The sequence below is a fragment of the Dromaius novaehollandiae genome, chromosome 1, assembly GCF_036370855.1.
Source record: "Dromaius novaehollandiae isolate bDroNov1 chromosome 1, bDroNov1.hap1, whole genome shotgun sequence".
In the NCBI taxonomy this organism is placed as follows: domain Eukaryota; kingdom Metazoa; phylum Chordata; class Aves; order Casuariiformes; family Dromaiidae; genus Dromaius; species Dromaius novaehollandiae.
The window spans coordinates 190,569,326-190,589,091 of NC_088098.1; the positions used below are offsets into that span (position 1 = coordinate 190,569,326).

The window sequence follows — 19,766 nt, forward strand, 5'->3', positions numbered from 1 at the left end:
AAAGTGGTTAAAAGTGAGTCAGTACTTCATATCTTCAACAACAAAGTAATAATGAGGGTAAGTCCCACTTTATATTGTTTCATGTTATTTATATATTACATTATATAAAATACTTATATATATATGTGCTTATGCAAAATGCACACACATGCACAAAAATACTGTTCCATATTCTTGAAGCACTGCAAATTCTCATTTGCTTTACTTGAGTTCAGTGAAGTTTTAGAACACCTTAGCTGAAAATTCAGGCTCCATAAAGGCAGAAAAGAGTACGAAGATATGAGAGCTTTTATTGCCCCTTAAACTCATTACTCAAACTAGAATTTAATGTTGGTTTTCTTTCCTGTTACTTCGATTTTTCATCACACATTTCAAACTCATCAGAATTTCAACATTCTGTTAAAAAGATACATTCCTCCACATAAAATGAAACTACACTCTGATATTACGGTTTCATGTACAATTCAGCCAGAGTGCTTCTGCATTTCAGTTCAGAGCAAAGCTTTTAATGTTCAGAGTTACCTCAGTAATTGGCTCATCTTTTGTGCCTCGAAGAAGGTTCATTTCATCTGGTGTCAGCTGGAATTTCGCTATGAATGCATCTGCAACTTGTGCTTTCATTTCTAGTCTCTGACTGTAAAGAAACAAAGTGAAAGAGATGTGAGCTTTTTATCTCCAATCATTTTGCATATTCAGATTTTTGAAAATATATTTAGCATTAGAAATCACAACTATTAAATTCCAGTAGTACATTCTTGCCATCAAACACTTGAGTTGCATCTTCACATATAATTTTCTGTTAAGCTTACACAGATTACTGAGTAAAAAAAAAAAAAAAGTAAAGGTAAGTTAATATATTTGAAATACAATATATATTTTTTTTTAATAAATATTCTGTTTGCATCACAAGTTACCTAATCCAGATACTTTGCACTTGTACAATATAGCACCTGCCAGTCATTTCCTTTCAAGTTCATCGAGGAAAGAATGGGTTTTCAGCTCATGTTTAGAGAGACAAACAAAAAGCCCTAACACCCAAAATGAGAAAATGATCATTTGTTCAATCTACTTTTCTGCAGAATGGATCCATTTTTGTTTAACAGTATACACTTGGGATACTAATTTACTGGTACTAATTTATTAACTTCATAATAACCAAAATGTAAGGCTAATTTTCTTGTTGGTTACCCTCCCTCAAATAAACACTGCAAGCAAGTAATATGCAGACTCTGTCTAGTGGGCAGCATCTTTTTACACACATGCTTTGTCACACACCCTACAACCACAGAATGACCCAAATGAATATACTTTTATTCTATGGGAAGGAAGGGACTGGAATTCAAGCAGCAACAGAAAAATTGTTCAAACTGTGGTGTGCGCCCATAGCATTTCAGGAAACACAGGCTATTTTTCTGGACATGGAGAAGGCACTAATCAAGAATTTGTAGAAGAACAATACTCAATTACTTTAGGACCATTTCAACTCCCAGTGTAATCATCACAAGATAAACACACTGTTATTATACATAGGTTAAGACAGACAAGTGCACCTCTAACACTGGCTGCCATAGTTAAATTTCCTTGCAAGATCAAAGCTTAAAAAGTAAGCCTTTACTTATTTACTGCTTTTCTACTAGTCAACAATTATCTGGATTGTATTCAGCTGAAGAACAAACATGGAAAACAGACTTCCATTCTGTAGACATGGATGAACTTCCCATCCTGAATTACTACAAACTCTTTCAGAGAGCAGCTAAAATATTTTGTAACTGTCAGCACTCTATTATACTGAGAAGAAAGGGAATACAAAATCCAAAGCTGTTTAGCAGCAAAATTAAGGAAAATCAAAGGTGACAAAAAAAAGTCAGTGTCTGTAATTTATAAGGAAGACACGTAAACGAAATGGAAAACAATTAACTCATATGCTTTAACACTGCATCTTTAATTGACAGCCATTTTTCCCCAGTGTCCTATGCAGATAGAGCTGTTACGTCCTTACATTGATAGCTTTTTGATGCTTAAAAATTGGCTGTCTGGCTACTTAATATCCTCAAAGAGAATTCTACTACTGTAAACTCAGGGCATCCACGAAGCTGAATCATTCTGGGCAAAGAGACAAGAGTGATGAAAAGTAATCTTGGCCAACTAATTGCGCAAGGACAGCAGACGCATCCATGGAAAACAGTAGCATTGCCCAAGCACTCTGGCGGCGGTTCACCAGAAGTGAGGACAAACAGGGAAGCAGTCTAAAAAAATGGAGCGCTCAGGAGTACACTAGCAACCTTGGGATCTGAAAATTTAGGTACAGGAGGAAAAGAAAAGCTGGAAAAGGTACTTAAAGTAGAGGAAAGAGATTGAGAGGCATAATAATGGTTTTGCAAGGAGGAAGAGACAGTTTTCCAGCACATAGGATGGACTATGAGGAGGAAGAGGATTAGAAGAAGATGGAAAGTACCAGGAGACTGGGGCAGAGAGGGGAATAAGTATGAAGTGATAGGTCTGAAGGGATTGATCTACCCCATCTGCCCTTTTGGCTAACTTTATCAAATCTCCAGTATTGTGATGAGGACACGCAAGGCTATTTCCAAACCTAAAAAGACCTGAGTTTGTTCTCCAACCCTGTTACGTTTTTCTGACACAGGAAGTGTGGTAGCCCTCATCAAGTAGGAGGAGAATGGAAGTTCAGTAAATTTAATGAACAGAAATCTGGCAGGGAAAAAGAAAGTTTTCATTTTTGGGGGTACATGTATTCTTTAGCCCAGTTCAGCACAGTCCCACATTAAAAGGCACGCTGGCACAGTGAGGTACCAGTGGCATGGCATCAGTGACTGCTCAGTCTACTGCAGCTACAAAACTGCTCATGCAAACCACACTTTAACACTCTTCTGGGGTTAAAAAAGGGCTCATCTCAACAGTAAATTAAAACAACAACAAAATCTTAGATCCTGCTCCCCTCTCCCCCAAAAAACTAGAGTCATGTGATGTCACTACTTGAAAATTGGGCAAAGACTTAAAACGTTATCAAACACAATGGGCTGAGGAATTCTAATCCATCAATGTCACCATCACTGCATTTGGCTGAAACAACAGTAAATGTAATTTAGTTAATTAACTTTATGCAGTGGTTGCTCTCAGTCCTTCCTCTTGTGAGGAAATTTCAGCTTAACATTTAACTAGAATGCTGAGTTAAATTAGGCTGGACTAACCGAAGCTGTGTGCCTCCTGAGTGCATAAAGCTCCAACTATTCTTACAGTTACGGTTATCTCTTTTTCTTGTGATTTTTGGAGTTTGCAAGAGCTCTCAACAGTAGTCTATACACTTGCACCAGGTTGGAGGCGGGAAGGGGTCTGAATTTAAGTGCAGTATTCTGGACACACTAGTTTCTTTTCAGTTTGCTTTCCAGATTTTTCAGAGTTAAGGTTGCAGACTTTCAAAGAACAAGGGCCAAAGTCAGGAGCTTGATAAAAAGCACACTCACTCACCAGTTATGGAATTCTGTGCCCCTATCACTGCTCTGTTATAATAATAATAAAAAAAGAACAACCATAAAAGACTGGCAAATGTAAATGGTCTAGAACAAATCACTTTTGAAAAGAAAATTCAAAAATAAACAAAACAAACCCACTAATTTCTGAAGACAAGGAGAAGTAGGTCTGTTATTCTCCTCACATTCACAGTCTTTTTTCTCATATGTGCAGGTAATTCACTACTGAAACTCTCTTCTCCTGTAAGTCTCCACTCGACATGGTCTTCCCTCCATCGTCTCTGCTGCTACCAAGATTGAGGCTCCATCAAACACAGTGCCTTAAATCCATTACCACCTCTGGCTGCATCTTTGGCTAACCCTTGCCGTAACTGCTCACTGACCTACTCTGCACACATTCAATAATAATATGAAACAGAGTCAATATATTAAACTCTGAGATACTGCCAAGTTAAAAGTTCCACTGTGTAAACATAAAATAACAGCCTCAAGGTGGCAGCAGTGTTTTGTCTTTCTCAAGACAGTGATCTTAAAGTAGTTGAGAAGCATCTATCCTACAACCTAAAAGCATGACTTTGACTTTTGACAAAGCCCTGCTGCTAATTTTTAACAGTACATTAGACTGCTATGAAGTTGATACTTCAGCAATTTTTTTTAAACATCACTTCTTCTAAACTACTTATCTCCCATCTTTATTAAAGGCGAGCTTCCAACAGAATAGCTTTAAGCTATTTCTTTTGGGCTCTCTGCAGCAAAGAGCATGGGATTTCAACATGCTTCACAAATACAGTTTCAAAACCCAAGTTAGCTACCTCTGCTTATGCTGATTATGAATGTTGCTGTGGTTATCAATCTGCATGAGAAAGAGATTCTATTACCTAGAAAATGATCGATTTGGAACAAAAAATACAAGTAGGTACTAGGTACCCTTGACTTCTACCTGGCAGTGTACAGTATTAATGAGACCACTACATTCATATAGATATTCAAATCTATATATGATCCTCAGAGTTAAGCTAACACCTATTTAACTAGAATTTAATCAATTTTATTGAAGTATGCAAATGGATTAAAATATCACTCGAGCTTGTTATAAGATTTTACAGTGTAGTGTTATATAAAATACCAAACACAGGTACTGTAGTAACAAAAACTAAAGCCAATACCTGTGCAGACATTTGGTCATTTCATGTCCCACTGCCCTTTCTTCACCATAACCACTTCTAGATTGTGTTCTAAGCACCCATAGGATAGTGGGGGGAAGGTCGATATTGTGTTGCTACCCAAAGACATTTTTTTTTCTTTTGGAAAAGTCATCCCTGCATAAAAGAACAAAACTAACAGATCATGGGAACACAGCACCAATGCAAAGGGGGAAAGTGTCAAGCGCTGGTTAAGCTCAGGGGCTGGGGCGGGAGGGAAATCCAACAAAGAGCAATTTCCCAGTTTTAATCGTTACCACGGAGACAGAATTCTTTTGCAAGAGAACTCAAAAGGCTGAGAAAACTCTGCACTTCATGCACATTTCCCTTGAACCAAATACAAATGTGCACTGTTTGTTAGGATTATCACCTAGACAGCTCCAAAAATGAGATGGAGAAAAAAACAGACTTTTCCAGTGTTTAATTCCATATTGCCGCTAAGTATATCCTAGAAATCTGCTAGTTTCCTTCACCTAGAAGAGTCATAGCAGCACATTCTGAAATTACTTTCAATTTACAGTACTGAGGATTTGTCACATCTTTATAATCTCCAAAAGATAGAGTATTTCTAAGTCAAGGAACCAACAGCCATCTTTAGTAGACATGTACAAATGCTTCTGAGTAGTAGGTGAAAAAAAAATTTATTCTGTGATGCTTTTTGTGGAGAATAAATATACAAGATAACATAACACGAGATTTACACACAAGTAAGGGTTAGCAAACTCCATTCCTAAGAATAAATATCAGCTGCAAATATAAAAATGCTTTTGTAAATGCTATGGACAAGTGTTTTTATTTGCCATTTTGTCTGTCAAATGCACAACTTTTATTAAAAGAGAACAGAAACATTATTATGAGAAGATATTCAGTGACTAATACACCATGGAATACAATTAAGAAATTTTCTGCCCAAGAAAAAAAACCAGGAAGGAGTAGATAATCATAGTGAATTGTCTAACCTATTCCCAGGATACAGGGAAACAGCAGTACTTTTGAAGAGGTGTAACATCTCTGGTGAGATCTCATCTGGAAAACAGACTGCAATCCTGATCATCTGTGTCAAGAACAGTGGACTCGCATTAGAGCGGGGTTAGCAGGATGCTCATGGGAATGGAAAGCCTATTCCACGACAGGAGACTAAGGACACTGTGCTTGATAATCTTCAGTAGAAAGCTCAGAGAGAACATGACTGCTGTCTAACTATTGCTTGGGGGGGGGGGGGGGGGAAGCATCCTTTAAGATAACGGATGACATGAGAAAATGGAAAAATTTTATCTAGGAATTAGGCTAGAAATTAGGAAAAGGCTTTTACTGGAAAGAACAAGCTTCAGAGATAAGTGTTCCAAGAACAATAGCGGGTGCAAAAATACTTAATTACCTATACATTGAACAGTTGCTCAATTTATGAAAGTCATTATGAAAGTCATACATAGACAGCAGGAAAGTGGACTCGAACTTAAAAGATTTCTCCCATCTAAAGTCCCTCTCTAAAGACAGCTAGCCTGCCATAGAGAAGCCCTGCCATATACCTTCCACTGTAAAAATTAACAAGTAAAAAAAAAAAGGCTAAATCAAACAGAAGTTTAGCAACAGAAGATACTAACTGCACTGAAATGATTCACAACTTTTGTCGAACAGATTACTAAACACCAGAAATGAAAAGCTTATTTGCTGTAATGAAACTTACAGAATTTGATCATTTTCTATCTACATACCAGTCAGGCTTTCTATGAACATCATCTGTATGTATCTAGGGAATAATGTGAATAAGCTGGTATCACCTGCAAAACTGTTCACATCAGCCATTTGATGTACGTACATATGAGGTAAATCAGTGTTTAGCAATGTGAACGGAGATCAAGTTAAAAAGGAGTATGTTTCAAATAAGCAGATTTTTTTGCATCTTATAGAGATGAAATACTGTTGATACTGCTGTACCAAACAGAAGGACAGCTTCATATAGATGCATGGTATGTTTCATACAACCTGGTATAAAGACATTTGAAAGGAGACTGCTTAGTCTAGTCATCAAATTAGTCATCAAATTCTAAAATGTTGCCAAAGATACAAAAAGAACATACTGTCTTCCACATCCCCCTGGAATAAGATCAGAACAAATGACCTTAAACAGTAGCAAAAGGAGAACTAAATCAGCTATTAGAAAAATAAAGAACTGAAATCAATTACCAGGGTAGACCATAGACTCTAAGAGAAGATAGACAAACATCAGTTAGGAATTCTGCACTCCAGAGCGATGTTTCTTTGCTGTTCATGACTAAAGCGGCAAACTAGGTTCTCTCTTCAGATCCATTATAGCCCTTTTGACTCCTGCTTTATGACCTACCACCTATACTTTATATTGGTATAAATCAGAGGGGCGGGGGGGATCAGTTCCAGGATTTCAAGCCTTCTCCCTCCCCCATACAGAAGAGACAGACAGACAGACATGAGGGACCACTGTCCTAAGAGTAGCACTATTGTAGCAGCACATGTTCACTGAGAAACATTTTTCCCAAGACTTTTGACTTTGTATTGAGGTGACAGTCAAATCATTCACTGAACTCTGAAAACCGTGGTCGTTGGATTTTAGTGAAGAATAAGTTTAAACATAATTTAATTAACGTAACATAAAATGACATATACGCTGCTGCTTTCCAAGATACAGTTAAATCTGTCTTCTGAGTGTATTTTTAAAAAGCGAAAAATACTAATGCCACAGAAACTGATTTTCCAGAATCAACATAACTGATTGCCTATTGAAACACATGCATTTTGCTCTGCTTAAGAGCGCAAATAATAGAAAGTAACAAATATTATTTATAAAATAAAACATTAAAGTTCTATTCACATGCATATACCAGCAGAATAACCTTAAGAACTTGCTGATATACTAACAGACAACCACAAGTAAGCAACCTATCTTCTAAGCTTCCATGTTCAAAAGCATAATCTCAAAGAAGCTCCTATATCTTCCAACCTGTCTGAAAAATATCTGTTCAAGCCATTTCCATTAACATTCTGTCATATAGGCTGATACCATCTTCTTTCTTTCCACAAAACTAATTCTCACTCTCAACAATTTTCTATTTCTGCAGGCTTATCTTCTGTGATCATCCTAAGCACATACATACACTCATGTAATCATCTTTATTTAATTTTACATAAATTAATATTGTAATTATCATCTTCTGGTCTCTTTCTTCAATTGTGAGATCCATGACTGTCATTTGTGGCTAACCTCAAAACAAACTTGCACAGTATCTTACCATTAAATGGCTGGTAAAACTGCTTTGCAGCCAAGGTTCTGGCATTCTGTGTACAGTATTTTGGAACTAAATTATTATTTCTCTAGTTTTGGAACTGTACTGAACTCCTGGAAAATTGTTCCCAATCCAAAGTGAAAAAGTTTAGTATTACAAGTAGTTTTCTGGCTTTATATAAAGAAGAAAAGAACTAAACTCGGGTACAGCAAGAGAACTGACAAGTCACTGGAAGTTTGATTAAAAAACAAAAAAAAAACAAAAAAAACCCACACACCTAAAGGAGTGAGGACTCATTCTTCTGTCAGCCTATTAGCAATGGTAATAAGGAAATCCACATATTTTTAAAAACAACAGATGCTGTTTGAAAGCAGATTTATCCTCTTGTTATTATATACAAAAAGCCAGAAATAACCTAAAAGCAGTATCAGCATGCTTAAATAGGCACACAGAAATCTGTAAGATAATGAAGTGGACTTTCAGCAATTCACAGAAATTGTCAAAATCACCTGCCTCAGTATTTCTTTAATATCCAAGTTATCAAATAAATGAAAAAAAAACAGTATTAGACATCAAGAAGTTAATCCTAGGCTGTAGGGAGATAGGCTGAATGGTCTGAGATACTTTACTTCACACTATGTGATTTTTCTAAATTGTGGTAAGTTAGGGTGGAAAGTCTTCATGTCTCAATTTTAAAGATAGGAAAGAAAAAACAAAAGCCCCAGTTCCTACATTACGCTGATTCTACAATTTGAAAAATGTGAAGAACAACTGGTCTGCTTCTAGTGCAGAGTACTGTTATTTTAATGAGTCTAATAAATTCAGAACAAGCAACATAATTGACCACAGAAATGTACCGACTCTGGCATATTGCCCAACATAACAGTGCAACTGTAGTAACGGAAGATTAAAAAAAATAATCTAAGTAACATACTTTATTTAGCATTTATATCAATCAGATCTAAAGCTCACATACTAAGTTACAAGAAAAACACTGTGCTGCAAAGCAACAGCTTGAGAATGCAAAAGTTTTAGATGAAATCTGAGATGAACATGCTATTTTCTTCCCTATCTATCTAACCAAATGGCCTAATCATACATTTTGCCAACGTAACTCCAAGAGCGCTCATCAGGATTACATATAGGATACCTCAGATGGATCACTATATGTTCAAATCACAGTTTCAAGTTAATTTTCACATGTCCTCAATGTTCTGAAGAGGCTCCAGAAGCATCACCACCGCAGCTGGGAACTTGCAAAAAGCAATGAGTGTCATTTAAGAGTAAATGATTACACATGATTGAGTACATGATTAAATGATAAAATTAGAAGTTTCTTTACTTCTCACTTTTGTCTTACATACAGAAGCATTCACTTTATAAATTTGTATTGGGTAACTGCTGTATCATAATTGCTGTATCATAACAGGACAACTTTATTTCCATTTGGCCAGAAAGACACCTGCATAAAAGGTGCAGCCCCAAAATAATAGCTTTTGGGAAAGTTAACAACAAGGGAAAATAAAGTTCTATAACAGGAAGTGTTGGACTTCCTTAAATCTAAGCAACTCTACCAGCTCTGTTGATACTCTGATTCGTGTATGTTACACTCCAACCTTTAGTCCACTGCAACTCTAGCAATGATTGCTCCTCTGACCCTGTGTCTACAGCCATTTACATGCCTACCTCAGGAACCATGGATGCTCCTCCCAAGAAAAACTCCTTCCAGGACACCTTTGAACAAATAACCCAAACACTATGTACAAACGCTATCCTTTAAAAAAAACATTTGGACCTTACACATACACATTCTACAGTACAATACACTTTTTCTGCCGTATCTACTGTCCTCATGGAAATCAGCTGGGTAAGACCAATCATCCTACGCACAAAGATTGATTCATACACAGATGATCACGACAGAAAACACGAAATTTCAGGGGAAGAGCATTTCTCAAAATAGTACTACTCTGCTCTCAACTTGTAATCTTGACTCTTACAGGATCCCCGTGAAGTACCTTTAGGTAACAAACCTAAAAAGAAAAGTTCACAGTTTTGAGTCCATGATTTTTAGCATTCAAAGACCATCATGATTACATAGCCCATTGCAACATTCCCCAAAACACATCCACTATCCACTCACTGCTCCAGTAAGCACTAGATTTTCTCCCCTTACTCTCTCACAGCTGCTAGCTGCTATCCCCCACTGCTTCTACTACCAGTACTTTTGAAGTAGAGAAAGAAAACTATCCTAGACCCTGAAAACAGCCAGACATTAACTCAATTTATACCCCAAGACACTTTTCCTAATACATATTTATTTAGCCTAAACTAGCATGTACATATTTCATGCTACATTGTCAACGTAACCTGGCAACCAAAAGCTAGCAGTGCTAGCACCTTTATGGTCAAGCTCATGCTGTCAAAATATACCTCTGAAATAAGGGATACAAACTTCTACCCAAAACTTACTATAGGGTGTCCCTTCCTTTGAGAGACCACTTTAACATCTCCAAGTCTTATTTGTACAGTAAGTTGTAGAAAATTGGCATGGGTAGTTTGAGGAACTAGAATGACCAACCAGGAGTTCAGGTAAAAAGCTTAGGAATTTGAATATCATCTCTAACTACAGCTTATAATATATGTGATAAAACAATGCAAAAAATACCTAGAAAGCATAATAAGCCAAGTCCCTGCACAGAACCACTGACACTGCCATTCTTTGCAACTACTGCAGAAAAGAGAGAATAACTTGCAAGTATGAAGGCATAAACACTCTCACTTAATGTTTGTCCTCATACTCATGTTCCCATGGCCACTGTGCACCTTTAGGAAACTCTATGCTTCACTGCTACCATGCAGCTCCTCAAAAAAACCCACTATGCAGGTGCTAACCTCATACAGGGAAAAAAATCTGCAGTGGTATATATATTTGCAAAGTCAAAAAATGTTGCTATCTAAGAAAATAGGTCACTTACAATTTCAGTGCTTCCTTTAAATAATTACTTTGTATATGCAGGTGAATAAAGTTATAACTCCAGTTATAAAGACTCTGGTTACTGATTTCTATTACTTACCTAGTTTTGAAGTGAACTTGCTGTTCTTTATTCTAACTGTAGTCTGGTTTAAACACAATACTAATTGTAACACCTTTTGACAAAATTTACTTCTGACTAGCACTGACCAGACACAAAGGGAGTTTACCCAAGCTGTAGATTCCACCTATCGTTTACTGAAAAAGTCTTCAAATTATTACAGAAAGACAACTAGATATCCTTGATCAAAATCAAAGCTAAGAGAGTTTCTGCACATTTCAAGACTGCATTCTTAGAAAATGAAGGGAAGTAACATGTAAATAAAAAGCTGACAACTATTAACTCTATTTGCCTAACATGAGTAACTTCCTAACTTTAGTATATGATCTCTGAGTGAAGATGTCAGCTTTTCATTTTGCCTAAAATTTCAGTACCAGATACAAAACCCAAACATTTAAAAATCCCTAATTAGCTTAAATGAATGAAATGCATCTGCAGCTTTAGTCTCTCTCTTTAGTTTTATAATCCAATCATACCATTTTCCTCCTAGCAGAAAATAAGCAGCAAAAGTAAATGCTAATCATAATAGAAGACATTATTTTTAGACTGATAGCTAGTGAGGCAAATCACTTAAAGTATGATTTTAGAAGCTATTAAAAAAAAATGACAAAAAGGTGAAAATGGATTAGGACTAAATCTAGAAACTGATGACACGGGTAGAATCAAAACTTTCCTCAAGGGCAGTGTAAACAATTTGTTCAGCAAAATGATGCAATGTATTACATCTGTTATTATAAAACATTTAGTAATTACTACTGCAAAAAAGCATGCAACTAACTTTATTTATATTTTAAAACATCCCATTCCTCAGCACTGGTTTAAGAACTTAAACAATTCAGATATACTATGGTACATAAGACAAAGTTACATTTTTTTAAAAAAATATTTCAAAGTTAAAAATTGCACAGAAAATTTTACTGTCTTGGTGAAATTGAATACAATAGCAGAATCTCTTGTAATGGAATTTAAGAAGAATTAGATATACATCACTTGGGATTGGCTTTGGTATCCTTTATTCTGCTTCAGAACAGAATTAAAGCAGCTTTCCTTTTCTGTGAGACTATGCAAAAAAGAAGACCACTTCTCTATCTCACCACTTCATATATTCATATTCAAAAAACCAAAATTATTTACAGGGCTACTAAGATGACTAAGGGACTGAAGCATCTTTCATGAGGAAAGGCTGAGAGAGCTGGGACTGTTCAGCCTGGAGAAGAGAAGGCTCGGGGGGATCCTAGCATTATATGCAAGTATATGAAGCCGGACTCTTTTCAGCAGCGCTCAGCAATAGGATGAGAGGCAACAGGCACAAACTGAAACAAAGGAAGCTCCATCTGAGCATGAGAAAAAGCTTCTTTACTGTGAGGATAACAGAGCACTGCAACAGATTAGCCAGAGAGGCTGTGGAGTCTCCTTCCTTGGAGATATTCAAAAGCCATCTGGACACAATCCTGGGCAACATGCTCTAGGTGACTCTGCTTGAATAAGGGAGTTGGACCAGATGATCTCCAGAGGTCCCTTCCAACCTCAACCCTTCTGTGATTCTGTGATCCAAACCCTGCCTTTTGCTCAGTTACTTCCTTAAATTGTGACTTTGCAAAATCCTTCACTCTATAACGAGCAGTATTGTATTTTATGCAGTATACTACATTCAACTTTTAAATTATATGCAGATTACACTCTAACCTCACATTCAGACTCTCAGAGGACATAATCCATCCCCTAACAAAGTTGACAGCATGAGCCTACTGATTTTGAAAGCACACCCAGGACTATCCCGAGTAATAATTTCCACTAGAAACTTATCACTGGAAATAATTATTTCTAATCTCCAGTGTTCTACATATAATTTCCAGAAGAAAGCACATAAAGCAAGGAGATTCATTCTTCTATACTGACAAAGGCTAAAGCTGTAAAACTAGATGCTCTAACCATAAAAATGATAAAGATTATATGAATCTGTCATAGACTATTATCCTCTTCCCATGAGTAAAAATACCGAAAAGAGCAAGATACAAATCTTTTCTTCCATGAGAGGCTGGAGGACCAAGGGAAAAAGTATTCTGTATTAGGCTCATTGAACAGCACTTGATATATCTTACAGTTGGTTTTAAATACGGAAAAAGTATGTTACACTCCACTTCCTGCTGTTAATCTCTGCACAAGAGAGTGCTTTCCAGTGGGTACATTGGAACAACAACAACAACAACAAAAATACAAAACTAATAATGAAAAAATGAACACTGAAACACTTTTGGTAAATTTTTGTCAGTAAAGGAATTCATCCAAAGTCACAGACTGAGAGAGTCTAAGAACAAATCCCAGTTCTGCTGCTCCCCAACACCCTTCTTTTAAAGTCTAAATCATCCTTCCTTCCAAGACAAATATTAGGTCACAAAAACCTTGTACAAAAATAATGGCAGCAACTTCTCTATATTTATATATTTATAATGTGAGGGAATTCACTTAAAAGGTATGGATAATTCCCTTGTAGACTTACAGACCCACAGCCCTTAACATAAAAAGCATTGTATTTATAACACAGAAAAATCCCTATTATGCAGCAAATAAAAAGTAATTCTTTAAGTCTGCACAAAATTTGTGCAAATCTCTTAATTATACAGGGAATAGCAATCAGTCAGTCACAAGTCACTCACTGCACTACTGGAACACTAAGCTAGAGAGAAGTTGCAGAATATTTGGGATTGGAAGGGACCTCTGGAGACCATCTGGTCCAAACCCCCTGGTTCAAGCAAGGTCAGCTAAAACAGGTTGCCCATGACCACGTCAAGCTGGGTTTTGAGTAACTCCAAAGATAGAGACTCTACAATCCCTCTGGGCAACCTGTTCCAGTGTTCAACCACCCTCACAGTAAACAAGTGTTTTCTTGTGTTCAAGTGGCAGCAAGCACTAACACATATTCTTAACTTTCTGCATCCTCCACTAACAAATAGTTCAACTCCAATTAAGCTACAAACAAGAATAGTGTCAAAAACAAAAGTACAAATAAAAAAGCAAAGTCATTACTCAAAAATAAGAAAGGCAGAACCTGATCTAAAATCAAATCACACCAGTACGGTCATGTCTTTAAATAAATAAATAAGGTGGTATACATACTTTTCTGCTTGGAGTTTTGTTGTTTTCACTATTAAGTCCTGGGTTTGTTCCTTTGCTGCCTAGAATATAATTAGAATTGTAAGTATGAGAAACAAACATAAATATATCAAATGTATTACACAAACTTTAAAAGTATGTAATACTTTCATCGCTTTCTGACTGTAAGCAGTTGAAACACTGTACTCTTTCACAGAGATAGCTTTTTTGCAATATGTATTCACTAACCCTTCCAGTTTTCAGACATGAAAGAAAACTCCTAATTAATATCCTTATCCACATATATTTTTATCTTTACATAAATTTATATATGCACATAATTAATACTTAATTCAGATATAGTTTATATAAAAGTGTCGCATAAATGGTACAAATAGTTCTCATTATTTTGTCTATCCTTAATTGTAAATTCTTTGCTGTTATAAATGAGAAGTGAGAAAAGTTGATCTGGATGCCAAACTGCCTAGTGCCAGCATCTACCCAGCCATATTAGATAACATGAATACAGCAGTGCTTCTCAGCCGTACTCAGCTCTATTGCCCAAGCAGCTCACACGTCTGTAAGGCCTAAGCACAATACACTTTAAATGCTCAGCTTGAAAAAGCAGTGCCAGCCCATCACTACAGCCCAGTTCTGAACGCTCAGTGATGACAACACAAGGAAATCCGTGCAGAAACAATTCTGCTACAGACAGCAGTCATATGACTATACAGATTGCTGTAACTGAAGTTAAGGGAGGTCAGAAATACGTTTCTCAGCAAGAAGGTAAGAGAGATCTGGAGTTGTTTTTCTCACACAGGACACCACTAGTTTTAGGGAGAAAAAGAAGTAAATTAAACACACACACGCACACACCCCCAAAATGTACTCAGTATGGAAAAATACTGCAAGAGAAGAGGGTGGGAAAGAGCTATAAAGATACTCTTGGTGAATAATCTCAAGAATGAAATCAAGCTATGTTCAATAAAGCTAAATTATTGTCTTAGCCAAAAACGAACAAGTCAGCCTTGAAACCTCTGAAAGGTCTAATGCAAGTATATACACACACTGATTCATTCTACCCTTTCTACTTGCCATATTAGAGCAGCTATAAAGCGAAAGCAGTTAAGCTACAGGAACACTTTGAAAGGCGAAAACAGGACTGGAAAATGCACAAGTACGACTTCAGTCAGAAGGAGCCCAAGTATTCCGTAAATACAGTAAGCAAGTACTGCTGAAGTGCAAACTGCTGAATTTTCCAAAGGAAACTGTAACAGACTGGCATACAAACTTGTCAGAATTTCCTGAAAATTTAGTAACTTCAGAATCACTGTAAGATATCTTTAAACTTTTTGTATCTTACATATATTTACATTTTAAACTTTATTTTTGTTTAATAATATACATTGACTTTTAATGTGTCAGACTGGGGGGTGCAGGTTCACCCTTCAGCAACACCTTTCACTTAAAAAGCCAAAGACAGAGAGATGAGCAATAAAGAACTGCAGCTTTCAATTTAACAAAAAAGACCATTACAACTGAAGACTGGGCCTGGACTATTTTGTGAAGAAATTCATTAATTCCAGGTATTTTTTTTTTCCTTCAGAGTTGCAGATTTTAATATATCATTCCCGATGGAAGAAGAAATTTACTTCCTTTCCAAACAAGAGTTCTCCATATTTCCTTTGTGGATAGAAATTATTGTTAAGATGACTACTAATCTCAAGATAGCAGAAAGAAAAGAAAAGCAATTTTGCTGGAACTGGCTAGATACATCAATAACCATTTTTTATTCACATGCACCCAAAATCAAGTCAGATACATTACATACGTAGAATAACAACAGTAGGAGCTTACAATCCAAGCAAAACAGTGTAACTGGCAGAAAAGAGTCAGACATGCCAGAAAATTGGAAAGTTGATATTTGCCATACTACTTCTGGATCCAAAACAAAAACAGTTCTCTTCTTCTTCACCTCAGAATATTAATTAAAACATTCATTATCTTTTAACCCTGCTTTATCCCTGTCACATTCCAGTGTTTGCCTTCTTTTCTTCCATTTAACCATCACATATATTAAGTCACTGTCCTGGACCAGTAGCTAGCTGTTTGTATTGAATAATGTTATAAACCTACAAAATATAAAATGTAAAAGCTTGTAGACTAAGAGAAATATATAGACCTCTTTGTATCTTGTATTTGCTCTACTATCTTAACACACTGCTTTCTCATTACACTTCTGCCTTACGTGCAACATTCCTTTCTATATCTTGTATTTGCTCTTCTGCTGCAGTACACTGACGTCTTACTCAGCTTGAGCACATGCCACCTTGATGTTCTATTACAGATAAAATACCAGAGTACTTGACAACTGAGTTTGCTAGTTCATGAGTTTATTAACTTATAATCATACAGACAAGTAAAACATAGATTGAATTGAGGAAAGTAGAGTTCTACAGGGCTCAAGAACAAACCTTCTGTGAGGCAGAGAGCAAAACTACCTACTGATTTTAACAGAAAAATGACTCACTGCAGAGTGGCCCTATTTGCTCTGAAAAAGATATAATAGCTGCATTACATAATCTAAAGACAGAAAAGAATAGAAACCTGCATGGACACTTGACTCATTTCCACATCTGAGAGTTTAATCAAATGGTCCCTGAACTACAGCAGATTTAGCAGACACATCTCAAAAGCAAAAAATGGAAAACACGTATTACCTTCAAACGACTGGACATATCTTCACAACAGCTGCTCATTGCTTGCACATCTTCATTTATACTCTCAAGCTCCTAAACAGATTCAAACAACAACAGCTTTTTTTTTTTAATCAGAAATGCCACATCCAGGCCCAGCTTCATCCCACCAAAATGAGATGCTCATGTTTGGAGGAACACGAGTGCTCTAGATCAGGGAATCAGTAGAGCAGAAGTGCCTCTACAGATCAATGTTCATAAGTGATTTTTTTTATTTGTTTGAAATATCATCTCCCTCTGAGCAAGATTTTCATCGGATGGTACAAATTCTGAAATAGTTTTACTGTAAAAGTATATTTGTCCTGGGAAATCAACACATCCCTAAATCCTAAAAAAAAAAAAAAAAAAAAAAAACCTTAAGTAATAGTGCTGTTCTGAGATAAGTGATAAAACTGTAAAAATACTACCTCTTTAACTTGCTTAAATATGTGGACAAATTCTTCATTTATGGCTAGGCTTCGACGTTCAATGTCTCCACGCAAGTTTCTTCGGCTGCGTAAACTGTTCTCAAAAAAGAAGGTCGAGAGAGCCTTGAGAGCTTCCAGCATTTCCTGAGAAATAAAAAAAGTGCCAAAATTTCCATTCAGTTACAAAGACTGATGTTGCATATAACTAACCCAATTTGTGGTTTTAAAGAAAAGAGACCACCAAAACAGGCTCCAGCTCGGTTGGTAAATAACTAAAGTAACTGCTGAGTCCTTCTTCCGCTCATATGCTATAATACACGACTCTATTATTTTTACAATGGCTTTAATGAGAAACATTATATTTGGCTAGAGCATGACCTATCCGTTGCTGCAAAACATTTAAATGGGAAAGAGCTTCAGAAGCGCCTGCGGAGCTACACGATATAAAACCTCCCTGTGGCTGGAGGAGGACGAGCAGATGCCCGGCGCGCCGCTCGGGAAGGAAAAACGAGCTGCGTTTTTATGTGCGCTGCACACCCTGCTCGAGCCCCTGCACGGGAGCGCAAACCGCCAGCGGGCGACGAGCCCGGCACCGCCGAGCGGGCGCTCCCCGCCGGCAGGGCCCGCGGCGCGGCGCGGCGCGGCCCCCACCTTGTCGTTGTCCAGCCGAGTCTCCAGGATCTTGTTGAGCTTGCGGGACAGCGGGTTGCTGCCGGGGGCAGCCGGCCCCGCCACGCCGCCAGGGAGCCCCCCTTGAGGGGCGCCGGCGGCCGGCAGCGGCGGCGGCGCGGCGGTATCGGCCATGGCGGCGGCGGCGGGCCTGGCCCCTCTGCCGGCGCCGCGGCGGCGGAGCGGCTCCCCGCGGAAACGCGCTCCCGAGGCTTTGGTTCCGCCCGCGGCGGCGGCCGGGGGGAAGCGCGGTGGCGGCGGGCGGCGCTGGGCGGCGCGGCCTGCGCCCTGCGCGCTGCGGGTGGCAGCCTCGGCGCGGCGCTGCGGGAGCTCGGTCTCTGCACTCGGCTTTCCCGGGGTTTGCCTGTTTGCAGTGAATTACTACGAATTACTCCCGCGTTTAGCCAAAACGCTGTCTGCAGGGAGGACAGACTCAGCTAATTGTAAAACATTAGCCTCAGGAGGCTAACGGTAGACTTTCATAATCCTTCAGTCGTACTTGGTTGTAATCCGAGATGGGGTTCATAACTGTTCTGGTTGATTGCGAAATCTAAATATTTGATGGCCAGTAGTAGTTAAGCTCTAGTGGAATAAATAAAAGATTTTGGCTTGATGGTAAGAAAAAAGATTCCCTTCCTGAGGAGAAATACCTATATTTATTTCATTCCTTTTAGATTAATGGATAAGAATGAATAATAAGAATGAATAAGTTCATTCCTGAATAAGTTCATTCTTATTGGATAAGTGAACTCAACTAAAAAAGAAAATAAATGGACAGTTTATTGTACATGCTAACGCTAATCAAAGTAAAGGCATGTCAAACTGGGGGAAAGGTTCTTACCTCTTACCATGGCTGCTCATTTATTGAAACAGGAATTTGAACTCGGAGGCTTCTTGTAATCCCAGGGCAGTGGAGCTGTCTCTTCACCGCAGAGCAAACAAGCGGTGGCCCTCTGAACCGGAGTCCGTCCTGGCATCCCTGATCCTCCTCAGTGCTAGCAACAGCTTCAGCTCCCATACAAAGTCTAACCAAAACTCATTTTCATAGGTCTGCACGTGCAGACTCTAAGATAGTGCTGCTTTTGGTAACATTAGTTCAAACATAAATAGATGTCTGACTGTGTGCTCAGCTAGAACACTGCACATCCCATCTATGACAAATTTTGTTATCAAGTGTGGAGTTTTGACTAAGGGATTTCTCCGAGTTTTCCAGAGGACACAAGATAGGTATGTAGGCGGAGGTAAAATGCTCATGGAAAGGAGGAGACTATACAGCACACAGGTGTTCCGTTCTCTTGTTTTAATTACATAATTAAAGGAGGATTCCTTTCTAAGACAAGGTAACTTTCATTTACAGGGTGTACATTTCATGCACTGTGGAAAGGTAATATATCCATTTATTCTTTTACTTTGTTTTTTAATTTAGACATTAAGTGCATCTGACAAACCTAGAAAATCAGAACAAATTGTGTGCGTAGTAGAGAGTGTAGTTCAACAGTCAGGCATCACCATCCTTCAAGCTGTCAGAAGTTACTGATCTGAAGTTTGGGTTTGTTCAAGCACAAAGCCTGAGACAGTATCTAATGGACGCAGTGGGAGTCTTTCCATGGGAAAGAGTTATCGCTGCTCTATGCTGAAGATAAATTTCTGCATTTATGCTTGAGTGGTATCACTTAACTGCCTCTTTTTCAGAGTACTGAGACATGAGGGATCAGAGTTTCTCTTCCTTGGAGCCTGTGTTTTGACATATGGCTTGCAGAGCTGTCCAGTTTTCTGAGCGGAGGAGGAGATTCCAAAGC

General features: G+C 37.9%; 1 protein-coding gene across 1 annotated transcript in view; it reads right to left on the reverse strand.

The window, feature by feature from the left end:
* COG6 (component of oligomeric golgi complex 6) overlaps window positions 1–18,188 on the reverse strand; it is a 58,778-nt gene extending 40,590 nt beyond the window's left edge. The window contains exons 1-5 of the mRNA XM_064504903.1: window positions 17,950–18,188; window positions 17,299–17,442; window positions 16,856–16,927; window positions 14,160–14,218; window positions 523–634 (exon numbers count right to left, since the gene is read on the reverse strand). Of these exons, the coding sequence (XP_064360973.1) occupies window positions 523–634; window positions 14,160–14,218; window positions 16,856–16,927; window positions 17,299–17,442; window positions 17,950–18,102 (540 nt within the window). The 5' untranslated portion in view covers window positions 18,103–18,188. The remainder of the gene's footprint in view (window positions 1–522; window positions 635–14,159; window positions 14,219–16,855; window positions 16,928–17,298; window positions 17,443–17,949) is intronic.
* Window positions 18,189–19,766: the final 1,578 nt, after the last annotated feature.